This window comes from Lontra canadensis, unplaced genomic scaffold (assembly GCF_010015895.1).
Source record: "Lontra canadensis isolate GAN:19392208 unplaced genomic scaffold, GSC_riverotter_1.0 scaffold49, whole genome shotgun sequence".
Classification (NCBI taxonomy): domain Eukaryota; kingdom Metazoa; phylum Chordata; class Mammalia; order Carnivora; family Mustelidae; genus Lontra; species Lontra canadensis.
In genome coordinates, this window is record NW_022631043.1 from 173,321 (window position 1) to 190,335 (window position 17,015).

The 17,015-nt window shown below is 64.0% G+C and overlaps 1 protein-coding gene across 2 annotated transcripts; it reads left to right on the top strand.

The window, feature by feature from the left end:
• The first annotated feature begins 2,041 nt into the window (after positions 1–2,041).
• LOC116876985 (maestro heat-like repeat family member 5) lies at positions 2,042–10,570 on the top strand. 2 transcript variants are annotated; one of them, XM_032873442.1, is made up of 11 exons: positions 2,042–2,094; positions 2,379–2,563; positions 2,938–3,075; positions 3,264–3,375; positions 3,612–3,755; positions 4,190–4,366; positions 5,100–5,255; positions 6,661–6,783; positions 9,641–9,743; positions 9,981–10,055; positions 10,405–10,570. In XM_032873442.1, exons 4-11 carry the CDS (start codon positions 3,268–3,270, stop codon positions 10,503–10,505), a joined length of 987 nt encoding a protein of 328 aa, XP_032729333.1. In that variant the 5' UTR covers positions 2,042–2,094; positions 2,379–2,563; positions 2,938–3,075; positions 3,264–3,267; the 3' UTR covers positions 10,506–10,570. The 2 variants fall into 2 exon arrangements, with proteins under 2 accessions (XP_032729333.1, XP_032729334.1); XM_032873443.1 differs by having other exon boundaries at positions 10,028–10,055.
• The last annotated feature ends 6,445 nt before the right edge of the window (positions 10,571–17,015 follow it).

A 17,015-nucleotide genomic window follows, 5' to 3' on the forward strand; every position in this document is an offset into this window, starting at 1 on the left:
GGAAGCACCGGCTGGGCCCTTGGACTCCGAGTCAGTCCCTGGCTGTAGGCGGCTCCTGGGGGGCCCTGACCTCTAGACAGAACCACTTTCTCCCATCACCATCCCCAGAGCAACTGTCTGGAGCAGCGGCAGCCGGCAGCCGGCAGGCACCATGGAGCCAAGCTGGGGAGGAGGGTCACCAACAGTCTGGTGGGGAGGGGTACCGGGCGGGGTCCTTTTGGGGGTCCCTGCACATCTGCGTCCTGGCTCTCATTCCGCCTCGGAGTCAGAGCCCTGTCCCCTCTCCTCGCCCCACATAGGAGAGACCGGGGCTAGTGCTCCCGTGGCCCCTCACCAACCCCCACCCCGCACCCTGGCCCAGGCCTTGAACAGGAGCCTGACGGTGGCCCAGCACACGCAGCTCATCCTCACCCTCCTGGAAAGGTTGGGCAGCCGCAGCCGGCCGCAGTGTGACCTGGCCTCGCAGCTGCTCCTGCTGCTCCTGGAGGACCGCGGCGTCAAGACAGAGCAGGTGCCACCCCGTGGCCGGCCCCAGGTCGGGAGCGGGCAGCCAGCCAGCTGCGCCTCCGGGGTGTCCGTGAGCCCGTGGGCGCGTACACCTTGTCACCAGTGCCACCGAGCCCCAGAGGCGGTGGGTCTGGAGGGCACCCCCAGCCCCCAGCACTGCACAGCCCAGCCTCCTCGAGGCCCCAGGGCCCTGCCCCAGGCGGTCATGGTGACACCCGCTCCCCGCTGCCCTTCCACGCGCAGGTGGCCGAGATCCTACAGGGCCTGTTCCAGGAGCTGTCCTCTGTCGTGTTCAAGGGCGTCCTGGAGACCATGATGAAGGTGGTGACGGTGTTGGGGACTCAGTACACCCAAGAGACTGTCGAGGTGATACTGTCCCTGTGTCACCCCTCCGAGAGGTAGGTCCCCTGTGCCCATGACCCTGAGGCAGACACCTGCACCTCACCACACCAGACACCACATACTGCCTCTGGGCAGATCCCCGCTCCTGAGCAGGCCGCTGTGTGCGCGACGCTCGCCCGACTGTCCTCTCCTTCCCAGACTCTGGAACCAAGGCCAGGGCGTTCCTGGAGCTGTCCCAGGCTGAGGAGTTAAAGGAGGCTCCGACAGTCCCAGGAAGGGGGCTTTTGGCATGGAAATGTCCCTCAGACTCAGAGAGCCCTTAGAGGCCAAACGGCAGGGGCCTTCGGAGGTCAGCTGGGCGACCCAAAGGACCTAACTGGCCCCGGGCAGCACCCCCAGCTGCCCAGGGCCCCGGGCCCACACACAGACCACCCCACTGCCCCTTGGGGGTAGTGTTTGGTTTCTAAGCTGCACCTGGGGATGTCAGATGGGCCCGGCAGCAGGAAGCTGGAGCCTGGGAAAAAGTGGGGGGCCCTGGGCTGCTGAGTAGCCCCAGTCAGAGCACCCCTGAGTGGTCTGTGTGTGTGTGGCCTGAAGTCTGAGGGGCACTGGGGGACCAGGGTGGCCCCGGGATCCTCTTGGGAGCACCAGGCCATCACAGGGCCACAGTCCCCTCAACAGGGAGCAGGGCTCCCAGGCCTGCAGCTCCATGAGCCCCTCCATCCCCAGGGAGACACACCCAGTGTGGTGCCCCTTTGCCCGGTCCATCTAATCGTAGGCGCCTGAGGGCTGAGCCCCACATCCCCAGGGAGGAAGCAAGCTGGGGAAGGTCACTTGGCAAGGGACGGCAGCACAGTGGGAACGAGCTCTAACGTTAGGGAAAGCTAGCCTGGGCTACGGGCTCTGAGTGGGGGTGGGAGGGGAGACCTCACTGGCTGTTAGGACACAGCCTCCTGGGCTCCCCGAGGGAAGGGCTCCCCGCTCCCGACGGGCCCAATCGTCTCCACTCCCACATGGCGAGCAGGTCACCCTGCTGTCCCGAGGGTCGCATCCCACCGGCCCCTCCACCCCTGGCGGGACTGGGCTCCCTGCCTCCCCAGACAGGTCCTGCCGCTGTGGAAGGCCCTGGCTGGCAGCCCGCAGCTGGCTCACAGGGTGCTCACCCTGCTCTACGCGAAGCTGAAGCTGCGGCCCGCCGGGGAGCTCCTCAGGCTCAGCCAGCCGGCGGAGCTCATCTCCCTGCTGGTGAGCCTCCTGCCGCCACCCCCACCCCGCTGTGCCCCCAGCGCCCCCCCTTGCAGCGGCATTGTCATGGGGGGGCGCCCTGTGGGATCCCCGGGTGACCCAGCCGAGGAGGTCTCAGCAGGAGCTGCGGAGGACCCTTGATGCTGAACCCCAACGTGGACCTCCCAGCCCCCACCAGGCACAGGCAGCAGGGGCCCAGGTGGGGGTGGGGTGGGGTGGCGCCCGCTCTGCTGGCCCCGGTGCGGGTGTCGCCTACCCGAGTCCAGCTCTGTCGCCTGCTGCAGGCCCTGGGCACCATTTACGAGCTCCTGTACACCCGGGAGTACAAGGCCACCGTGCGCTGGGCCTTCGCGGGCATCCTCGTGGGCCTGCTCACCCAGCTGCGCTACCTGTTCGAGCTGGGCGTGGCGGACGGCATCTCGGACTATGAGGAGGACGTCCTGGAGGTGCGGCCCCTCAGCCCCTGCAGGTGAGACCTCTAATGCGGCCTCGGGGCCCAGCCCCGCACCCACGGGCCCCAGGACATCCTTCCATGCACCCGTGGAAGGCCCTGGTGGGCCTCAGGCCCGGAGCTAAGTGCTGGGGAACCAGAAAGGGGTGAACTCCGGCCCCGGCTGGAGGCTCGCAGTCCAGGGAGCAGGGGCCCAGCAGCCCAAAGCTGGCAGGAGCCGGAATCCCGAGACACAGCTTGGAAGGGGGCCGCTCCCCCAGGAGAGGGAGGGACACAACCGAGGAGACACAGCTTGGAAGGGGGCCGCTCCCCTGGGAGAGGGAGGACGCAGCCAAGGAGACCCCGGCCCGGAGCCCTGACTCACCTCCTCTGAACACCCCACGTGCCCCTAGGACCTGCCTGGAGGCCCTGAAGGGTCTCTTCTGGACCACGAGCTACTGGGAGGTGTTTGCCCACCTCAAGCTGCTGCGAGGCTGGGAGCTCTTCGAGCATCTGGAAACCTACACCGAGGGAGTGACCCTCTTGGCTAGGTGGGTGTGAGCCTGGGGGGCCTGGCCCAGACGGCATCCCTCATGGGGCCCCCCTGCACCCCACCCTGGGACCTGTCCCCTAGACTCTGTTGCCTGGGCCGTGTCTCTGACTGAGCAAGGTCGAGGGGAGCTGGGGGAACCCCTGGCCAAGGATGAAGACCTTGGGGCCCCTGTGTCTGCCTCTCCAGGGCCATGGCCCACTATGACTGTGAGGTCAAGGCTGTCCTGGGGCAGGCAGTCATCTCCCTGAAGAGCTCCGAGGAACGGGACAACATCGTGGCCATTCTTATCATCACGGAGGTCAGCCCCTCCTTGGCTCTGCCCTGCCCCTGCTCCTGGCCTCTGTCCTCTGGCCCTTAAGAAGTTCTGAGAATCGGACTTCCTCTGGGACCCTCCGATATGGGGGCTTCCTAACTTCTGCTTTCTGCATCCGACCCGCTTGCTGCCTGGAAATGCTTCCTTAAGCCCAAGCCCACGACCTTCCATGGGCTACAGGCTGTCGGTCCTGGGCAGCTGACGGTGCCCACACCGCTCAGTTTCTCAACAGCCAAGAGCTCACCCAGTACGTGTCCCGGAGGACCATGGACAGCTTCCTGAGCCTGGGCCTCAACCACCCCAACCAGCTGGTGCGGGCCATGAGCCTAAAGGGCCTCAGCAGCACGCTCATGCACCCCAAGAAGGTGAGACGAGGGTCTGCCTGCTCCTAGGCCAGGAAGACTGCAGGGAGGAGGAGGCATTTGAGAAGAGCCCCCTCTGATGGTCCCACTGGACGGGGCAGGCGGGGAAGTCAAGTCAGGCCAAGGCAGGAGAGAGTGGGAATTTTAGGAAACCCCACTGTATTGCCTAGGGTTGGGGCTCCTAGGGTTTCTGGAATGGAGTGGGCTGGGGGGCTGGGACTCTGGCTTCCTCACCTGACAGCCACACCAGCTGGGTGTTCCTGTGAGGGCCAGGGCTCAGTCCCCTGCTGCCTGTGACAGGGAGGCAAGGCGGGCAGAGAGCCTCGGGCTCCATCAGGGAGGCGGACAGGGGTGGGGGGCAGGTGCAGAAGGCGGCGGGACACTTGGGAGGGAGCAGGGCGACCGGGGAATGGCTTTGTCTCCTCCCTGCCCCACAGGTGGTGCTGCTCCGTGGGCGGCTGGCCGGGCTGCTGGACCGTTTTGGGAAGCCGGAGCCCAAGGACCTCATGGGCCTGATGGAGATCCTGGGCGACATCCTGCACCACCTGGGGACTCAAGGCGTCGGCGCTGCCAGCCTCAAGATGGCCCAGCACCTGTTGCCGCTGTTCGAGGATGTGAGGGCGGGGCGGCGGCGCAGCCAATCGGAGCAGCCGAAGCCGCTCCCCCCGCCCCACCCCGGGGCTTGTGGGTGGGGTCTTCTGGAGCCCCGCAGGAACGGCCCACAGTGTGGAAGTTTCTGGGAGGCCTCTGGGCTGCCCGGACTGTGACCCTGCCCAAGCCACATGCTCCTCCACCGGGAGGCTGGGGACCAGAGCGGGGAAGGGGGATGCGGGGTTTGGGGGATGGGGCAGGAAGGGCCCTGATCTGGGGGATTCCTAGTGCAGCCCAGGAGCTGATGGCAGGAGCTGCAGGAGGGGCGAGGCCGGGAGGGACCACAGGGCCCGGTGGGCAGGTGTCTAGGGCCAAGTGAGTTGCGGTCACTGAGGCTGGGTAAGGCCGTGGAGGCCCCAGGATGACCCGAAGCCCGAAGGGTCCCCATCCGGCCAGGGTCCCAGAGCGAGACCGCCCCAGGTCTGGCCGCAGGGCCCATGCCCCAGCCCTGACCCAACAGGAGGGCTGCAGCCACTGGAGGGGGTGGCGGGAGGAGGGGGGACTGGCTGGAGAGAAGGCGGCCCTGCGGGTGGGGCAGGCCCGAGCGTCAGTGCGGCAAGGTCCGAGCGGTGAGCTGGAGAGGGCGGGCGTGAGGGCCCAGGCCGCCGCCGCACGTCTGGGGCCAAAGCAGAAGGTGGGAGAGGGGGCACGTGGGGGGCGGGCTGCTGGCGGCTGAGGGCTCCCCGCGTCCCGCAGGAGCAGGCCCCGGTGCGGGGAGGAGCCATCTCGCTGTTCGGAGACGTGCTCCACAGCGGCGGCAGGAAGTACCGGCCGGAGCTCAAGACCTTCGCCTTTCGGGCCCTGGTGCCGCTGCTCTTCCACCTGGCGGACCCCTGCCCCGACGTGGCCATGGTGAGCGCCCGGCCTCGCGCCCGCACAGGCAAGCGGCCCCAGCGACCGGCTGTCCAGGCGGGGCCTCCAATCACCTAACACCTTGGCTCGGACCCCCTCACCCCTACCCAGGCAGGCCTGCCCGCCGCCCCCTCCCCGGTCCCTCCCGAGCCCGCAGGAAACTGCTTCTTCCCCACAGAGGGGCTTCCTTCAGTTCCAGGCCATCCCCCCGGGAGCCAGCCCTCTGGACCCTTCGCTGGTGGCCTGACCGGGCGAGGAGACCCTCCCGCTGGAGAGAGGGCCTGGCGCCAGGTGGCTGCTGAGAGCCCTTGTGGCCGAGGAAGCAGTGAAGGGGGGGTGGACGGGAGACGAGGAGAAGCGGCAGTGTGGCCCGCCCGGTGGGAGGTGGAGGGGTACAGGTGGGCGTTGGGAGGAGAGTGTCAGGGTAAGCCGGAGAGGCTGCCTGGGGGAGGCGGGCTTATAAAGCCTGGGAAGCTGCAGTCTTAGGATAAGGTGCCCAGAGACCAGAAGCCTCCTGACGAAGGAGCCAGTGGATGACAGGAGGAGGGGCAGTGCCGGGCTGGCCTGTGATCAGGGCCTCCTTGTTGCTGGGAGAGGCTCAGTCTCCTGCGGACATAGTGTGAGCACCTGGCAGGTACACTTAGGAGGAAACTGAGGCTTTGCTTAAAGACTGGGTGGGCCAGTGCCCCCTCAACTCAGCAAGGCAGGGAGAGGCCCGCTTGGGAACAGGCCTGTCTTAGTTCAGGCCGCTGTGGGGTTTAGGCTGGGGTAGGGCTGGTCCCCACTGAGGGTCTCTCTCCTGGGTATGTAGACCACGTCTTCTCCCTGTGTCCTCATGTGGTCGTCCCCTTGTGTATGTGTCCAAGTTTGTCCTTATGAGGACACAGGTCAGGCTACCCTAGGGCCACCCAGGAACCCTGTGACCTGAATCAGCTCCATAGAGACCCCACAGCCCGAGGTCGTGGGAGTTATCTGGAGAGACAGGGCTCTGCCCATCACAGGGACACAGAGACTTTTTAGTGGGTTCTAGGACTATTGGGTGCTGGTGAGTGAGGGGCCGGTCTTCCTTTCCTGGAAGCCTGTTCCCCAGCCCTTGAGAGAACCCCTCAAGGTCAGGAAGGAAGCCAGGGTGGCCAGAGTGACCACTGGCCTCTTGAGTTTTCCTGTGAATTACAGTGGAATAACCATGGGGTGTACGGGTGGGTAAAGACACTACTATGGGGCGCCCCCCCCGGGGCTGCAGCCCCTCTAGGGCATGGGCACAGCTGTGAGTGGGGTCCTCATGGGGCCAGGACCCTCAGGGTCTCCGGTCCAGCGTGGCTGCAGAAGGCCAGCCGGTTGGGGTGTAGCCGAGAGGGCACCGACGAGGGGAAGCCTGAGGCTGTCCCTCCCCGCGGCGGCCCAGAACACCAAGCTCACCTTCCTGCGCTGCGCCATTCTGCTCAAGTGGGAGTTTCGGAAGGAGCTGTTCGGGAAGCTGGCATGGGGCCACGGCCTGGGCGCCGAGAATGACATCTTCATCTACATGGTAAGACGCTAGCGCCCAGACGCAAGGAGGCCAGGGAGACAGATGGGGGCTGTGCACCCTCAGGGGCCTCTGGGAATGGGCTTAGGCCCGGCACCCTCTCAGGGGCACCCGGACAGGGTGGGCTAGGCACTGAAAGCCCGTGGGGGGCCTCTGACTCAGTCCCGTGGGCGTGAACCGAGGGCTGGCTCCCGGGGGGCGCGGCAGAGCCCACGGCTGCAGGTGAGAGGGCCTTCGAGGGTCGGCCCCTACTGGTGCCCCCAGCACAGACCTGGGGAGGGCCCCGTCTCTCCCAGAACCCAGGACTCCCCCTCACGCCAGACATCGCTGGGCCCACATCTCCTGCTGAGGAGGGTGGGAAGGAGCTGGACGTGCACGGGGTGCGTGAACAAGAAACCGCAGCTCTGATTTCTAGCAGTTGGCTTGTTTCTCAGTTGGTCCCGGAACCCCTCCCTGCTGCTTGGGGACCACAGTCCAGGCTTCTCCTGGGCTGGGCAGCAGGCAGGCTGTCTCACCTGGCCCCCACGGGATCTGGTGGGGGTGTGGGGGTCCGGGGGTCCTACTGAGGCTGGGAGATGGTGCATGTTTCCTGGATAGGGGGGAGGCTGGCAGTCTGGGGGCAAAGGTGCCCAGAGAGAGGGAGGCCGGGCTCCTCAGCATCCGGAGGGCAGTGTCTCCCGTGGGCGCCGCCTCACTGGGGGGCCGGCGGGGCTTGGCGGGGCCGAGGGGAGGAGCCCTCTGCCCAGCGGGTGCGTGGTGTTGTGGGTTGTGTGCTCGGATGCGTGTGAACAATGAGCCGTTTGCGTGCTCCAGGGTGGGAACTCGATGAGTTACTTGTGTTTTTGCCCAGTTTATGACTTTGTGACTTTGCTCCCCATGTCTCTGGTCGTGCGGTTTTGAGTTTTGCATAGAAGGCGTGTTACTTGGCCGGGTTTGCACTTGGGTGTGGTGCAGGAACCCCTCGCTGCTTGGGGACGGCGCTGGTGCCGGGAGCCGCCAGGAGCTATATCTGCAGCGGGGATGGAGGGGCGGGTTGGCTGTGCCCTCCCATCTAGCGCAGGGCCGGGCTCCCTGCCTGGGGCCCGTGCTGGTGACCCTCTGCGTGCCATGGTTCCTCCACGTGGCCCCACGCTGTCTTCTCTCCACCTCTGCTCTCCACGCCCGCCTCTGCCCCACCCCCAGCACTCCTGCTGGCGCCCATCCTCCTGCCGCCTCCACTGGTCTGGCCTGGCCGTGGTTCCTGTGTCTGGCTCTCTTCTGGTGAGCTCCAGGTGTCCCCAGAGGTTATGGTCACCCACTGGGCTGTTACCTGCTCCAAGGGGCCCCGTCCCTGGAATTTCGGCGTCAAGTCTTGTTATGGGTGCTTTCTGCCCGTGGCCCATGGTCTCTTTCCTGCTCTTGTACCCTGTCATTCCGGATTGCGGGTCCTTCTCTGTGTGCGCCCCATTCCAGAGTCCTTCGTACCGTCCCACTGGTAGGACCTGGGACGGATTTGACGTCTCGGCTCTGAGCTGCCCCGGTTGTGTGGTATCTGCGCGGCTCCCGGTCCTCACACGGGTCTGTGTCGTGTTGCCACTGCTCAGTTCAGGTCTCTTCTCCTGCTCCTCACTCAGGCCGCGAGAGGCAGAGCCCCTGTCGGCTTCCCTCTGCCTCCCCTCGGAGCCTCCATGGCCTAGACTGCAGCGGCGTGTGCGATGCCCTGTGTGTGGGGTGTCCCCCCACGGACACGGCGCCCGTGGGGGCTTCCGGTTCTGGTTCCATCCCACCCATGTGCGCCCCGGGGGACCCCTGTCTCGCGCGTGGCGGAAGAGATGTAGAGATGGCGTGGAAGCCCGATACCCACTTTCCGAGTCTTACTGATTGCTGAGCCGCGCGTCTCCTACAACATCCCACGGTTACTAAGTTGCGTTACTAAGTTGCTAAGTTACTAAATTGCAGTCGTGAATCCCACAGAGTCCGTCTCTCCATGTATTTCAGCAGCTACAGACTTCTTGAGACGGGTGTGAGCCTTTGCCACTGGCCTCGGTGGGACTGTGGGGTCCCCGGGCGGCTCAGATGTCGGGGGAGCGACAGGGTCCCCACTGCCTTCCACTCCGCAGCCCTGCCTTCCTGCTCTTCCCCACGGAGACATCCCTGGGTTTGCAGGGTTCCCCACGTCCACACTTTGCAGGAGTTCTGGGGTTTTGCCCAAGAGGAAGAAATGTCATCTCAGGCCGGCCGGGTCTGGGGACATGGTTGTCCCTGGAGTGTGGCTGGGTGGCAACGGAGCTCCGTCGGCGAGGATATGTCATCTGTCACGCCTGGCCTGGGCAGCTGGGCTGTGTGCGTCTCCTGGTGCACCCCCTCAGGGGTGGCGCCTGTCCTGGGCCAGCTCCCCCCTGTGTGGAAGAGCAGCCGCCCACCCCGGGGTGCTCACAGCCCGTGCCTGGGAGAATGTGCGAGGCTGGTGGTGAGGCCGGGCCCCGGCCTGGAGCCCAGGATCCCAGCAGATCTCGCTACCTGCTCGTGGCTCTGACCCACCCTGAGGCCCTCGCTGGCGCCCCGCTGGGAGGGGCACAGGTGGCCTCCAGAGGATGTTCAGGACAGTGTTGGGCGGTGGGGACCACAGGGAATGTTCCAGACTCCTTGACACGGGCTCCCACTCGAGGTGGGTAGGAGTAGGAGCTGTTGCCCCAGAGCTGGGCCCTGCCAGCCCCTCTCCCCGCTCCCCTGCAGGAACCAGGTCCCCAGGCCTGGACCCAGACTAGGGTAGGGCCCTTGTCCTTCCAGGCCTGGGACTGCTGGGCTGGCTGGGGCCTCGGGCCGAGCCAGGTCCCAGAGGCGGGGGAGCCACGGGCGCCCTTGTCCCCCTCCCCCGCAGGTGGAGAGCAACTTCGGCAGCTATCACCAGTTCCTCATGCAGGCCCTGCACTACCTCGCCAGCCCCCACGGAAACCTGAGGCGGACGGCCATGAAGTTCATCGGTACGTGCCGGCCTGCGGTCCCCCGCCCCTGCCATGCTGCCCGCCAGCACCCCCCACCGCCCACTGCTGGGGCTGCCACACTGCGGGCTGCGCTCCTGTACCCCGGGGGGGGCAGACCCGGAGCGGGTGGGGGTGCTGGTCCCATCAGCCACACACTGACCTCCCGTCCCTGCCAAGCCGGCCTCCCTCGGGCCCCAGAGGCGCCCGTGCACACCCCGCCTTCCCTCTCTGCCCCAGGGGGCCTCCTGCACGACTACTTCACCGACCTCTGCTTTTCCCTGAAGAAGGGCGACCTGAATGTCCTCAGGAAACGTGAGCCCCGAGGGCCGAGGACGTGGAACCTCTTTGTCTCCCGACTCCTAAGAAGGGCCCTCAACCAGCCTGTCCCAATGGCGGGCCACCATCTTTTCCTTGAGATTCCATTCCAGGACAGGGCTGTGACCCCCACACCCCGCATGGTCTCCCGGGACAGGGCTGGGTCTCTCCACATCCCGCATGGGCTCTCAGGACAGGGCAGTGCCCCCCATACCCCGCATGTTTACCTGGGACAGGGCCGGGTCTCCCCCACACCCCGCAGGGTTTCCTGGGACAGAGCAGTGCCCCCCACCCTGCCCTACCCCACGCTGGGGGACTGTGCGGCAGCTGGGGGTCTCTGCCGCAGATGTGGAGGTCCTGAGGCAGGACCCAGACTCCATGAGCCGCAGATTCTACCACAGCGTTTTGGAAGACATCAGTGAACTCTCCCAGTTCGTGACTCACTGAGCCCTGGTCATCGGCCTTGCTCCCGGCATATGCTGTGTTATTTCTCTATTAAATGCGGCAGAGTTCCCCTTGGCCTCCCTGGGCTCTCCCTGCCCTGGACCCTCCCGCCACCGCTCCTCTGTGAGGCTAGGGCACCTCCTCTCCAGACCCACACACTCAGGACACGGGTCCTCAGCCCCTCTGCGGCCGCATGAGCCGAAACCTCACCTGCCGGTGCAGAGCCCAGAGCCCTGGGGGTCGGCCCCGGGCACCCCCCGCCCTCCCAGTGCTTCCCAGATCCAGTGACTCCCGACTCCCCAGCTTCTGAAACCCACCCACGTGCCTGGCCTGATCTAGCTCCCCCACCCCCATCGTGGCCTCTCCTCCGGCCTCTCCTCCTGCCCCATCCGTGGCCCTGAGGCCCTGGGGACCCAGTGCCCTCCTCCCTGTGCTGCCCGGCCTGATGCTTCCTCCTGCTTTCCTCCCCGTCCCTTCCGCTCTCTCTCCGGTCCCCAGCCGGGCACCACAAAGCCTCCCACCTGCTGCAGCCCCTGCTGAGGGGTCATCCGGCTGTGTCCCACAGCCCCCTTGCTCCCTGTGGCTGCTCTGGGGACGGCATCCGCGGCTGCTCAGAAAGTTCTGGAAGTGTGATAGTCGCCTGGTACATGTGAGTCAGACGTGGGACAAGGCTCTGATCTTCCCAAGGTGCCGGGGGTCTGCTTGTGCCCGTGCACCCCAGCAGCTATCTGCAGGCCCAGGAATCCCCCAGACAGCCCAGCCAGGAAAGCGAGGGGGCATCCCGGAGAAGGGCCAGCTGGAGGACGTCGCCAGTGAGTGGTGGTGGGCAGGGAGGGCTGGAAGGCCTTGAGAGCGGGCAGGGCGGATGGGGGTAGGGGGAGGCTGGGGAGCTGCAGATGTAGGCGAGTCTAGGCCTGGGTCTGCTGGAAACATGGAGGCCGTAGGGTGCTGGGTGGGAGAGAAGCCTGTGCTGTCCCCCACGATTGTTCCCAGCACCCGGGGGGCCAGGAGCTCTTCTTCCAACAGTGGCTGCTGGGAGCCCTGCGGTGCCCCTCTCCTGCCACTTGAGCCCTGCATGGTCGTGGGGCCAAGCGGTCAGAGCCAGAAGGCAGGGTAGGGAGGATGGGGGCATCCCATGCCAGGAGGAGGGCCTGGGGCAAGGAGCAGTGCGAGCTCTGGGGAGGCGTCCCCGGCATCAGGGCAGCGAGGGTCGGGGAGGAGAAGCAGGGTGACGCTGCGCTGAGGGACGCCTGCTTCCTATGGTCAGAAGGAGGAGAGGGTCCCCTGTGCAGCAGCCTTTGGGGGAGGGGACCGGGGTGCAGCCTCACAGGAGCCCAGGACACAGTGCCGTGGGAGAGGGGATGAGGACGGTGGGAGGGACCGCGACTTGCTCCAGATCACTCTGGGGTCAGCCGAGGGGACACCAGCCAGCCAACATCCGCCACGTGCGGACGTGGCGTTCCCGAGAAGCCTGAAAACACGGGCAGCTCTTGGGTAGATGATGATAAATGTACTTTTTAATGTGTTGCTGGTGCTTGAGAACAGTAAGGGAAGTCTCTAGAGCCTTGGAAACAAAAAGCAAAAAAGCAGGAGTGTCCAAAACTGAGCCAACAGCCAGAATGATGGGCAGGAAGCACCCAAGACCTTGGGGGTTGGGGGGCCGGGCTGGGGGGCCGGGTTGGGGTCAGGGCCATGTTCCCAGAGCCGGAGGAGGGAGCACTGGACTGGATGTGCTTAGCCTGGGCTCTGGCAGGGCCCGCAGGCAGCCTTGCCCCCTGGTCCAAGCAGCAGCGATCAGGGAGCTCCTGGCCGGTGGGATTCACACCCTGTGCCCTCAGCATGCAGCCGGGGCGAGTGAAACCGTATTGGAGGTTCTGAGAAAAGTTTGCAGACCCGAGGAAAGAAGCCGACGAGTGAGAGCAAACCCACAGCTAGTCCAGGCTCCCAGGATCCTCAGAGACTGGGGTTAACAAGTACGCTTCGCACCAAGTGATCGCGCATGAAATATTTGAAGAGACACAAAGACAAGCAGAAAACGACGGAAGATAAAGACTTACTAGACATGGCCAAACAGATATGAAACAGAAACGGAGTTTTTGGAAAGTGCGGTGGCTGCGTTTGAATCTCGGCCTCAAGGGGAGACGCGCTGGAGCCGAGGCAGGTGGGGGGAGACAGGAGGGGAAAGCCGCAGAGGGACGTCCGGAGAGGCCCGACGAGCTGGGCGGCATGTCCGCAGCGCGGGAAGCGCCCGGCTCTCCAGCAGCCTGAGAAAGGTCACCCCACAGGACACGCACTGGAGAGAACAGAACAGAAGGCAGTGGGGCCGGGAGGGAGGGAGGGAGGGAGGCACAGAGCCTGGGCTGACCGCGGTCCAGCACCCCATGGAAGGCAGCAGGGGGCGAGGCTCTGTTAACTGCCCGCGGTGAGGCTGCCCGGCACGCACGGGGCTGAGACACGCTCGCTCAGACCGCCAGCACCGATGCCCGGCACGGGCCAGCCTGGCGGAGCCGGGAAGCCCGGAGCGGAGCCCGGCCTCCCGAGCGCCCGTGAGCCGTCTGGTTAGCTGGCGAAATCCACTCCGAGACCAGAAACTGATGAGCAAAGCTGGGGGCGGTGAAGGGAGGCTGCGAGGAGTCGGACCGTCCGAAACCAGACGCAGCCAAGAGCACGGCCTCGGGACCTCGAGCAACGACCGGACGGAAGACGCACTGCAAAGTCACGGCAGTCGGTTTAGGAAGCAATGACGGCAGGAAAGAAGAGTGTGGCAGCCTAAGAGCAGATGGACAGGACACCTGAGATCCTAGGGTCCGGGGTAGAGACGGCAGGATGACTCCATAGAGAAAGGAGGGATTATTTCAGCGATGGTGCTGGAGATAAGCTCACTTCGTGGAGAAAAACTGAGCTCGTTGCCCTGGGCTGAACGCGGGGACAGGCTTTCCTTGTAACAGAGTAAACCAGGGAACCTCTTTAGGACCCGCGGGCCATGAAGGGCCTCCAGAAGCAGCTGTGGAAGAGGAAACCGTGAGGCCCAAGCAGAAGTATTCGATTACACCGCCCTGCAGAAGGGAAGACAGGGCGAGCCCCTGGAGCGGGGGCCCATGTGCCCTGAAGGGCGCTGGGGGCAAAGCAAAGAGATCGCTGGAGCCCCAGGGGGCTCGCCGCAGCTGACGCTGTCATCTAGAGCACACAGACCAGTCGGGACGAGGCAGCAATCCCACAGAAGCACAGGCCCCAGATGGAAGCGGGAGTGCATGTAGGGGGCACCTGAAAGCCAGCAGGTGTTTGGAAAGATGCAGACAGACCTCCACCCCTCATTCGGGAAACGCGCGTTAAACAAAGACGCTCTGCCTGATACCTTCCCGTCGGACAGATGTGAGCCCTCGAGCTGCTGCCTGGCGGTGGGGAGAACATGCAGGTCTGAGAGCCGGTGCGTCCCAAGGGTGCCCGTGGGTGCAGACCTGGTGGGCAGCCCTCTGACGGCACGTGTCCAACGACCCCGCGTCCCCTCCGCCTTCGCGGAAGACAGCAGCTCTCGCACGCGTGCAGAAGGACGCAGACCAGAGCAGGGCCTGGCACAATCATGTGCAAGTGGGCAAATGAACTACGGGGGGACGGAGGCCACGGGTTGCCGCGAGACAGTAGGAGGAAGCGGGTCAGACCCGGTTCTGGTTCTGGGCGCGATGGGAGTCCGCCTCCTCTGCCCGGCCTGTCCGCTGAGCGTGGCTGGAGTTCCCAGACACCACACATGTGGCAGTGCCCTGTGGACTTTGGGAACATGGCCCGTGGAGTGTGGAACGCGGAGGAGCCCTGAGCTGGCAGGAAGTGTCCCGGTTTCCTCCCTGGTGTCTCCTGGCTGGACTTGAAGACCAGTCCAGGCCTGCGTGTGTTGAGCAGGTGCAAGAGCTGGAAATGGGGGGCTCCTAATGTGACCAGAAAAAGGACGGGAATTGCCTTGTTTTCTGTTCTCTACTCCAGGCCCCAGGAGGTGGCCATGTCCCCTCTGGTGGCGCAGACCCTTGGCCAGGGATGGTGTGGGGAGGAGTTGCCGTGCACATCTGTGTTTCTCTTTCTACTGTTGTAGCACTTGGTGGGGGACGGAACCCGGTAGAGAAGGTGCACAGTGGGTGTCAAGCCGCAGTCCCGACTTCTGAACCGGAATCCAGGCGGGGTGCGAGGGACTCCAAGAGCCAGGACGCCTCGGAAAACCTCACGGAGGAGGGAGTTTGGGCGCGCGGGCCGTGGAGTGGCGTGTATGTGTGGGGCTCCCCCTGACCTGGGCACGTTTGTGTGCAACCCTAACCAGCACACACGCGATTTCAGAATTGCTCCAAGGGGTGGACCCGCTCTGGTCCCGCACTTGCCACTTGTGCCCATGCACACGGACCTAAATAACATGGGGGAAAGAGTTTAAACCCCGCTGGTAGGACCAGTGTTCCCAGAAGGTGGGGCTGGCACAAACCTCACCTGTCTCATGGTCTACACAAGCCCCTGAATCTGGGCTCCTCATGGGGTCTCAGGAGGACATAGAGCCTCACAACCAGGTGCCCACGTGGCCGGGTGCAGAAACGCAGACACCTCCGTGCGGGGTACAGGGCGGGAAAGGGGGCTCGCAGGCAGGAGCCACCAAAGGCTTTCCACCGACGATGGTCCTTGTGCTTCAGAGATGCACGACGGGCAGAAGACAGAGCCTCTCAGTAGGGCCATCGAAGACAGGAAAGGAGTAGCACGTCAGGGTAGGGCGGTATTGGCGAGAGAAGGCACAGACAGGTCAGGAGAACAGAGAGGGACCCGGAAAAGACCCAGCCCGAGAGAGCCGACCGACGTCCGGCAGAGAGCAAGTGCCTCCGTGGGAGAACCGTGGTCTTCCCAAAAGGCGGTGCCGGGTTAACAGAACATCCACGTTCGATGAAAAAAAAAAAAAATCCCGACGAGCCCTCACACCAGCACAAACATGCGTTCAGATGGCCCCAAAGCTTATTGTAAGACCAGAGCTCTAGAGCTTCTAGAATTCCAGACTGGCCGGGAGCAAGTCCGGGGGTGCTGGGCCTGAGGAGCAAGTGTGAGTGTTGGATCCGGAAGACACCGCCCAGGAGAGGAAAGGGCAGACGCGCGACTTCTTTCAAGTTCGGTGCTTGTGTTTGGCCAGAGCCGCCAGGGAAAGGTGAGGCGCCACCAGCAGGGGATGCGCCCGTGGGGCCCACTGCCCCCCACCCCCACCAACAGCCCGGACGGAGCCCTAGAACCAGCCGGAAGGCCAGCGGCTCTCTGTCTGCCACCACACCGGGCCCCGGCGGGGACTCTGTGGGGTCCACACCCCATAAACTCCTCAAATGCTCAAACGGGTGAGTCGTAACCGGGCCTGGATCGCCCGTCAGTAACATGGACTAAAACGTGGAAGCTTCCAGCACGACGTTGGCATGTGCCACCACGAACTGGGGTGGGGGGGGTCAGGACGTAGAGCTTCTGGTCATCGGGGTATACACTCAGGAGGGTTTTTAAAACTAAACTAAATCATGTGACGAAAAAGGAAAATGGAGTAACGGGCCAGATACACACCCAGCAACCCAGAAGGGTCTTTTTGAAAAAATGATTTTATTTATTTATTTGACAGACAAAGACCACAAGTAGACAGAACAACAGCCAGGGGTGGGGAGAAGCAGGCTCCCTACTGAACAGAGAGCCCGATGTGGGGCTCGATCCCAGGACCCCGAGATCATAACCTGAGCCGAAGGCAGAGGCTTTAACCCACGGAGCCACCCAGGCACCCCAGAAGGGTCTTTTTTTAATAAAGGGCTTGGGGGAGAAAGTAAAACACAGAATGAGATGTGTAATATAATTTAAAGGCATTTAAAATCTCTGCACTCTGATAAGTGTCCCACGGTTCTATAAGATGTTACCATCTGAGGAAGCTCGTGGACGGCTCATGGAACCATGGCGCTACTTTTGCAAATCTTCCACATGCCTAAAACTATTTCAAAAAGTCAAAAAAAAAAAAACAAACCAAACCCAGAAACTTTTTTTCCCCCCAAATGCACTTACAAACAAAAAGACACATTAAATTAGAGTAGTTGTTTACGGACTGGTGGGAGGGCTGTGGGGACACCAGGGAAGAAAGAAACAGGAATGGGCCTGCGGTGGGCGCGGGGGCGCGGAGCAGGGGCGGCCCAGTCCTCGCCTTTGGCAGAAGAGAGCGCCTCACGGTCCACCGACTGCAAGGACCTCGGGAGAATGTACTCAGGAAAAAGGAAGCTTCGCGGGGCATGTCAGGCGGATTGGTGTGACGTGGTTTAGAGGAACCCCAGATCCGGTCCAGGTCCTCCTTTCTGGGGCAGAGCTGCTAAAACCTTGGAGTTTCCGAAGACAGGAGAACCCGAAAGGCCTCTTTTATTATGTTAATGAAATGACTTTTGGGCCTCCCTGGGGAGATGGGGCTGGTGGCCCAGGGAATCACCCTGGGATTTTCAGTCCCACCACCCGACCTCTGGGGAGAGGAGGGCACTGAGCGACGGCGAG

What these genes read in the sequence shown, in the direction of transcription:
- LOC116876985 (XM_032873442.1), top strand. Translation starts at nt 3,268, where the DNA reads ATGGCCCACTATGACTGTGAGGTCAAGGCTGTCCTGGGGCAGGCAGTC. An exon ending in TGTTGCCGCTGTTCGAGGAT is followed by an intron (nt 4,367 to 5,099) that starts GTGAGGGCGGGG and finishes CGCGTCCCGCAG; the next exon opens with GAGCAGGCCCCGGTGCGGGG. An exon ending in ATGACATCTTCATCTACATG is followed by an intron (nt 6,784 to 9,640) that starts GTAAGACGCTAG and finishes CCTCCCCCGCAG; the next exon opens with GTGGAGAGCAACTTCGGCAG.